We start from the raw sequence: 8,245 nt of genomic DNA on the forward strand, positions 1-8,245 counted from the left end.
TAAAAAATACAAAAAACTAGCCGGGCGAGGTGGCGGGCGCCTGTAGTCCCAGCTACTCGGGAGGCTGAGGCAGGAGAATGGCGTAAACCCAGGAGGCGGAGCTTGCAGTGAGCTGAGATCTGGCCACTGCACTCCAGCCTGGGTGGCAGAGCGAGACTCCGTCTCAAAAAAAAAAAAAGAAAGAAAAAAAAGAAATGCATGCATTTTCTTGGAAAATGGTGAATTTTCCAAGGTGAATTTTCCAAGCTCACCCAGAAGACTTGCTTGGTAGCATACCACATGCCCCATATTTTGAAATAAAGGAGCTTGCATGAATGACAGTTTCCAAACTTCTCACCTGTGCTGGTAGTTACACCAAATAGCACTTTCTTCATATGGCCAACCATAACATTGAACTGCTCCAGCTACCTGCTCTTACCTGGCTGATGCCCTCCTTGCCATGAGCAGTGGCGTCCCTTGCCACCCCACCTTCTAAATACACACCTTATTGTCAATACACATCTTATCACAGTCCTCTTCCTGGTAACTCTAGCCGCCCACACTTCTCAACTTTGAGGACTCCTCTGCCGGTGGCTGAGTTTCCTCTTGCTATCATCAGACTCTGTCATTTTGTCCACCCTCTGTCACTTATGTGTGTTAAAAAGAGCAAGGTCACTTTTTCCACCCTCTGACACTTATGTGTGCCACGTTAAACTGAGATGATGTATTTAGGTATTTTAATGTGAGCCACATTAAACTGGAATTATGTATTTAGGTACTTCCACTTTTATTAGGCTGTGAACGATGAGAGTAGGGACCATGTACTTCCACTTTTATTAGGCTGTGAACCATGAGAGTAGGGACCTTGTCTTCTTTATGTTTGTTTCCCCCATGTTTAGACACTTAGAAGAGTGAACAGACTGTGCCCCATTGGAGTATTGCGGTGGTTTAGAGATGCTGGGTTTCAGAACTGTGAATTTTCTGGAAAAAAAATAGTATGGACTGTTTGGATATATCAACTTCTTAGTCTTTACTTGGCAAAAGGAACAAACTACCAGCTCTCATTACCATCTTTTCCTTAATATTTTCAAAACGTGTGAAGGCAGTTATTTCAGAAAAAGGGACAGGCCTTCCTGGGAAGAATGAGTAGACGGTCTTATTTTGTGGCTGGGTGTGCAAGGTGCAGTATATTTTTGCAGAGAGGCATGAATGCAGAGGCTCTGTGGCAGGATGGGTTTGTCCTGGGGTTGGAGGGTGCAGTGAGAAGTGGGTAGAGTCTTGTAAGCTGGAAAAGGGGTTGTTTGGTTCTGTTTTGAGCTTTCTTTCTTTTCTTTTTTTTTTTTTTTTTTGAGACAACGTCTCGCTCTGTTGCCCAGGATGGAGTGTGGTGCCGCAATCCCAGCTCCCTGTAACTTCCACCTCCCAGGTTCAAGCGATTCTCCTGCCTCAGCCTCCCGAGTAGCTGGGATCACAGACATGTGCCACCGCACCTGGCTAATTTTTTGTAGTTTTAGTGGAGACAGTGTTTCTCCATGTTGATCAGGCTGGTCATGAACTCCTGACGTCAGGTGATCCACCCGCCTCAGCCTCCTGAAGTGCTGGGATTACTGGCATGAGCCACTGCCCCTGGCCTTATTTGAAGCTTTATGGAAACAATTTTAAACATGGCAGTTGTATGCATTATGTTTTAAGAGGATTCTTGGAGCACTGTGTGTAAAGGCACTGGAAAGGGGCAAGTGTGGGAGAATCATTGGGAAGCTTCTGCAAACATGCAGGGAACAGGCAGCCCAGACTGCGGTGCAGCGGAGACAGAGAACAATTGAGTCAACAGGTGTTTAGGAAGAGGAGACAAACAGGACTGGGGTTGAGCGTGGCAGGTGAAGAGAAGGAAGAGTCTAGAATGATCCCACAGGTGAAGGGGCTACTTTCTGAGAAGGGAAAGCCTGGAGAAGGAGCATGTTGAGCAGATGGAATTGAGAATTTAGTGGTTTTTTGGTTTGTTTCTTTGGGACAGAGTTTCGCTATGTCATCCAGGCTGGAGTGCAATGGTGCAATCTCAGCCCACTGAATCCTCTGCCTCCCAGGTTCAAGTGATTCTCCTGCCTCAGCCTTCTGAGTAGCTGTGATTATAGCCACCATGCCTGGCTCATTTTTCTATTTTTAGTAGAGATAGGGTTTCACCATGTTGGCCAGGCTGGTCTCGAACTCCTGCCCTCATGTTCCACCCACCTCAGCCTCCCACAGTGCTGGGATTACAGGCGTGAGTCACTACACCCGGCCTAGTTTTATTTTTTTAAACGGCTTTATTGCGCTATAATTTGCAGCTCATAAAATTCATTCAAGTATATAATTCAGTGGTGGTGTTGTCTTTGAGACAGGGTCTTGCCATGTTACCCAGGCTGGTCACAAGCTGCGGGGCAGAAGCAATCCTCCCACCTCAACCTCTGGAGTAGCTGGGATCACAGGCATGAGCCACTGTGCCCATATAATTTCAGTGATTTTTTCATACATTTACAGAGTTGAGCAAGCATCGCCATCATCCCATTTTAGCACATTTGCCTTACCTCAGAAAGGTCACTATTCCCAATGGAAGTTATTCTCTGTTTTCACCGCACCTAGGCAGCCACTAACCTACTGCCATCTCTCTAGATTTGCTTGTGGAGGGCATTTCATATCAATGGAATCTTACAATGTCTGGTCTTGTGTGTCTGGCGTCTTCCACTAAGCGTGTGTTTTCAGGATGCATCCATGTTGCAGCACGTATCAGTACCTGGTTCCTTTCCATTGCCTCAGCATTCCTTTGCAGATAGACTATATTTTGTTGATGGATGCTTGTCTTAGTTAATTCAGGCTGCTCCAACAAAATAGTGTAAACTAGGTATTTCTGTTATAAGTAACAGTAATATATTCCTGTAGTTCTGGAGGCTGAGAAGTTCAAGATCAAGGTGCTGGCAGATTCAGTGTCTGGTAGGGCCTGCTAGCTGTGTCCTCACAGTAGAAAGAACAGCCAGGCTCCCTCAGGTCTCTTTAATTTATTTATTTGAGACAAGGTCTCATTCTGTTGCCCAGACTGGAGTGCAGTGGCATGATCATGGCTCACCGCAGCCTCAATCTTCCAAGCTCAAGTGATCCTCCCAACTCAGACTCCTGAGTACCTGTGACTATAGGCATGTACCACCACACTTTGCTAATTTTTGTATTTTTTGTAGAGATGAGATTTCACCATATTGCTCAGGTTAGTCTCCAACTCCTGGAGTCAAGTGATCCACCTGCTTTGGCCTCCCAGGATTTCAGATGTGAGCCACTCCGTTCAGCTAGTATCCCTTTTAATAGGGCATTAATCCCATAATTTAATCACCTTTCAAAGTCTTCACTTTCTTTCTTTCTTTCTTTTTTTTTTTTTTGGAGACAGAGTCTTGTTCTGTCACCCTTCCTGAGGTACAGTGGCACAGTCCCGGCTCACTGCAACCTCGACCTCCTGGGTTCAAGCGATTCTCCTGCCTCAACCTCCCAAGTAGCTGGGACTGCAGGTGTGTGCCACCATGCCCAGCTATTTTTTTTTATTTTATTTTTCCGTAGAGATGGGGTTTCACCATGTTGGCCAGGCTGGTCTCAAATATCTGACCACGAGTGATCTGCCTGCCTTGGCCTCCCAAAGTGCTTGGGATTACAGGTGTGAGCCACCATGCCCGGCCTCCAGGGAATGTATTTAGCAGTTGGTAGAGGAGGAAGAAAGAACTTCAGAGAGGTAGGTGAGAAACAAGCTCTGGGGCTGGAGGGGCCAGAGGAGTATTTGGGCCAAGTGGAAGCTGCTAGGCTGCTTGGAGAAGAAGTGGTCTGCTGCAGAGTGCCACTGAGAGGTAAAGTGAGGAAACAGAAAGGACCTCTGCCATTGGTGACTTGAAAGTAGTGGTGGTTGCCAGGCGTGGTGGCTCACGCCTGTAATCCCAGCCCTTTGGGAGGCCGAGGTGGGCAGATCACGAGGTCAGGAGTTGAAGACCAGCCTGACCAACATAGTGAAACCCCATCTGTACTAAAAATACAAAAATTAGCCGGTGTGGTGACACGTGACTGTAGCCCCAGCTACTTGAGAGGCTGAGGCAGGAGAATCGCTTGAACCCAGGAGGCAGAGTTTGCAGTGAGCTGAGATTGTGCCATTGCACTCCAGCCTGGGCAACAAGAGTGAGACTCTGTCTCAAAAAAAAAAAAAAAAAGAAAAGAAAGTGATGGCCTGGTGAAGATTGGATTGGGTCTGGAGTGATTGGATATTGAAGTATGAGATTTCATGAAATTTTTATAACTGTACTGGCCCGTAAATGAAAGACTCAAGCTTAATGAACGTGTTGTACCTTCAGTTCAGTTTCTTCCATTTACCATATTTGCCTTTTTATTTGATTGACTACATCCAACTTGTTTAGCAATCTACCCAGCTAACTGCATTCACTTGTGTTTAACTGTATGGCATTGCTCTGTATTTGTCTTTCCTTTCAGACTGAGCGTTCTAGTGAAATACTATTTGTCCTCATATATCAATTAGGATTGTGGTTGGCTATAACAGAAAACCTGATTGAACAGAGGCTTAAACAGCTGTTATGTGCAGAAAACATACACCAGACATTACAGCATCCGGAGTTGGCATGTGGTACCTTCACCATGCCATCTGGGGCTGCAGGGACTCTGTCATTCCACTCAGCCATCGTTAGTTTGTGACTTTTGTGCATGTTTCATGACAGTTGCAAGATATAGCTTCACTCCAACATCATGCCTTTGTTCCAGGCAGAAAGAAGAAGAATGGAGGGCAAAGGCTTATGCCAGGGAGTCTGCTTCCTTTCCAATTGCCTTTTTGACCCACAGCTTCTACTGACATCTCATTGGTCAAGAGCTATCACATGGCCACCTAGATGCAAGGGAGTCTGGGAATTATAGTGTTACTGTGAACAAAACCAGTGCTCCCTTAGTACAGAAAAGGAGAACAAGGCATGCTGGGTAGATGCCTGCCACACTTTAAATAAAACAGCCAGGTATGGTGACGCATCCCAACAGTCCCAGCTGCTTGGGAGGCTGAGGTGGAAGGAAGGATCACTTGAGCTTAGGAGGTCGAGGCTGCAGTGACCCATGATCATGCCACTGCACTTCAGCCTGGGTGGCAGAGTAAGACCCTGCCTCCAAAAAATAAGAAATAAAAAATAAAATAAAAAATTCCATATGATAGGAGGGGCCGTGCTCATTCAAAATTACCAGCTGGTGACAACATATAGTCTAGCAGCTTTGATCCTGGAATTAGTTTTGTCAATTACTTGGAGCCCTAGCACTCTTATGCTGTCTACTCCTGTTTCCTGTTCTCCCCCAGAATCCACGAGGGTGGGAACTGTTTATCTTTCATCTCCCACAGTGCCTGGCCCAGAAGCCTTGCTAAATATTTGAACAGGATTGCCCAGCGAGTTTGTGCACAGTAGTGTTTGTGGACACCTGTCTTCTGTAGCTCTGGGTTGGGAATGATTTGTATCCCCGAATGGCTCTCTCATTTGGTTATTTTTTGATTTGCTTTTAGATACTTTTCTGCTGTGAGAATGTAAGATGGATCCAGAAGAGCAGGAGCTCTTAAATGATTACAGATACAGAAGCTACTCTTCAGTGATTGAAAAGGCTTTGAGAAATTTTGAGTCCTCGAGTGAATGGGCGGATCTCATATCTTCACTTGGCAAACTCAACAAGGTATGTCGGGTGTATCCTATTTGGATTGCGTGGAAGTGGGGATGTAATTGTCTTTTTATTATTACAAGAAATTACATGGTTATATTATTTGTATTTTATAATCTTTATATTATTACATATTATGCAGTATAATCTTTATATTATTTCAAAGAAATGCCATTATATATACAATGATGATTACAACAATTAGAAAATACAGAAAAGAAAAAAAACCACTCATAATTCTGTCCTCCAGTGTTACCCACTGTTAACCTATCAGTGTATGTACCTCCTTCCATCTTTTTCTGAGCATAAAATTATATATAGTGTTCATGTAGTTGAACAGTCTTTTTCTTAACAGTATTTATGTCTAGACAAGATACAATTTAAAATTGTCAAATTAGGCATTCAAAGACTGTTCTTTGTATACTCCTTAGGATTTTTATTTATTTTTCTTCTTTGATGTACTTTTTTGATTCTTTTACTGCTGTCTGGTAACTCCTAGAAGAATGGAAGTTGAAATAAATATTGAAATCTGCCCAGAACTTGTGTGTGTGTGTGCTTGTGCGTGCGTACGTACGTGTGTGCGTGTGTGTGTGTGTGTGTATGAAATCAGATCTAGGAAAACCAAAACTGGTCAAATGTGGGCTTGACCTTGTCCTCTATATCAGGGATCCCCAACCCCCAGGCCGCTAACCGGTACCAGTCTGTGGCCTGTTAGGAACGGGGACACACAGCAGGAGGTGAGCGGTATGAGTGGGCATTACCGCTTGGGCTCTGCCTTCTGTCAGGTTAGTGGTGGTAGCGGGTTATCCCAGGAACATGAACCCTATTGTGAACTGCACATGCGAGGGATCTAGGTTGCATGCTCTTTATGAGACTTTTTTTTTTTTTTTTTTGAGACAGTCTCATTCTGTTGCCCAGTTTGGAGTACAGTGGCGCAACCTCGGCTCACTGCAACCTCCACCTCCCAGGTTCAAGCAATTCTCTAGCCTCAGCCACCCGAGTAGTTGGGATTAGAGGCATGTGCCACCACGCCTGCCTAATTTTTGTATTTTTAGTAGAGACTGGGTTTCGCCACATTGGCCGGGCTGGTCTCGAACTCCTGACCTCAAGTGATCCACCCGCCTTGGCCTCCCAAAATGCTGGGGTCACAGGCGTGAGCCACCAAGCCTGGCCACTCTTTATGAGAATCTAACTAATACCTGATGATCTGAGGTGGTGCAACAGCAGATCTACAGTTTCATCCTGAAACCAACCTTCCGCCCTCCTGCCCCTCCGCCACCCCATCTGTGGAGAAATTGTCTTCCACAAAACGGGTCCCTGGTTAGGAAAAGGTTAGGAACCACACCTCTATATAAGTGACCTATAGATGGGAGCATTATATTTTCCCATCCTTTCTTTCCCAGAAAGAAAGTGACACAGGGACCTTCAAGTGCTCAGATGACCACTGTAAGATGTAGGTAGATGATATTTGGGCTTAGAGAAACTGTACCTGGCTCTGTTGCTGTTTGGACAGGACCTGAGTTTGGAGCCCAAGCGCTAGGTGGGAGTTAGGAGATGTCTCACTCTACTCTGCAGATCTCAGCTCGCCAGGCCAAACACACCAGGGAAACTGGGGTGAGTTAAGAATTTCAGCAGCCTGACCCTGCAGCCTCCACAGATGGCTATCAGGCATGCTGGAGATAGGCAGCTCTTACAGCTCAGCCGGTAAACTGCTGGTGTTTTGCAAGGCATATTTACGACATGTAAATGTCACGGCTCCATGCTGGCTGGGGTGGATAAATGTTTCTAAGGTCTTTAAAACAGGAAATAAGGGCTTGCAAATTCTTTGGTTGTACAGCTCTATCTCAGGAATTCTCCAGGTGATTGAAGACTGCATTCACAGACTTGCATGAAGGTGGATTGCTCTTTTAGGGGAAAGGGAGAAGCAGTAGAACCCCATTGAGTCCCACATTCTTCTGGATGTTTCACCGTTTCAGTACTCATCCCTCCTGGTTTATAAGAACAGCCTACTTTTCTTTTCTTTTCTTTTTTTTGTTTGAGACAGTCTTGCTCTGTCACCCAGACGGGAGTGCGGTGGCGCAATCTTGGCTCATGGCAACCTCAGCCTCCCAGGTTCAAGTGATTCTCCTGCCTCAGCCTCCCGAGTAGCTGAGATTACAGGTGTCCACCACCATGCCCAGATAATTTTTTTGTATTTGTAGTAGAGATGGGGTTTCACCATGTTGGCCAGGCTGGTCTCGAACTCCTGATCTCAAGTGATCCACCCACCTCAGCCTCCCAAAGTGCAGGGATTATAAACGTGAGCCACCGTGCCCAGCCAAACAGCATATTTATTGTTAGGGAGGGAACAGTCTTCATTATTTCTGTTTTTTCTTTTTCTTTATCAAGATAAAATTCACATAACACAAAATTCACCATTTACCCATTTTAAAGTACACAGTTAAGTGGCCTTTAGTACATTTACCATGTTGTGCAACCATTACTGCTCTCTAGTTCCACACGATTTCATCACTCCAGAAGGAAACCCATACCCATTCAGCAGTTGCCCCCCATTCCCCCCTCCCCC

General features: G+C 45.4%; 1 protein-coding gene across 2 annotated transcripts in view; it reads left to right on the forward strand.

The window, feature by feature from the left end:
• Window positions 1-8,245, forward strand: part of DOP1B (DOP1 leucine zipper like protein B) — a 122,853-nt gene that overhangs the window by 2,874 nt on the left and 111,734 nt on the right. For both annotated transcript variants that reach the window (XR_001887647.1, XM_017883968.1), the window contains exon 2: window positions 5,531-5,694. Coding sequence is in view for 1 of the 2 variants with exons in the window: in XM_017883968.1 (XP_017739457.1) it covers window positions 5,557-5,694 (138 nt within the window). In the remaining variant the exon portion in view is untranslated. The remainder of the gene's footprint in view (window positions 1-5,530; window positions 5,695-8,245) is intronic.

This window comes from Rhinopithecus bieti, unplaced genomic scaffold (genome assembly GCF_001698545.2).
Source record: "Rhinopithecus bieti isolate Rb0 unplaced genomic scaffold, ASM169854v2 scaffold_13207, whole genome shotgun sequence".
NCBI classification, from domain to species: domain Eukaryota; kingdom Metazoa; phylum Chordata; class Mammalia; order Primates; family Cercopithecidae; genus Rhinopithecus; species Rhinopithecus bieti.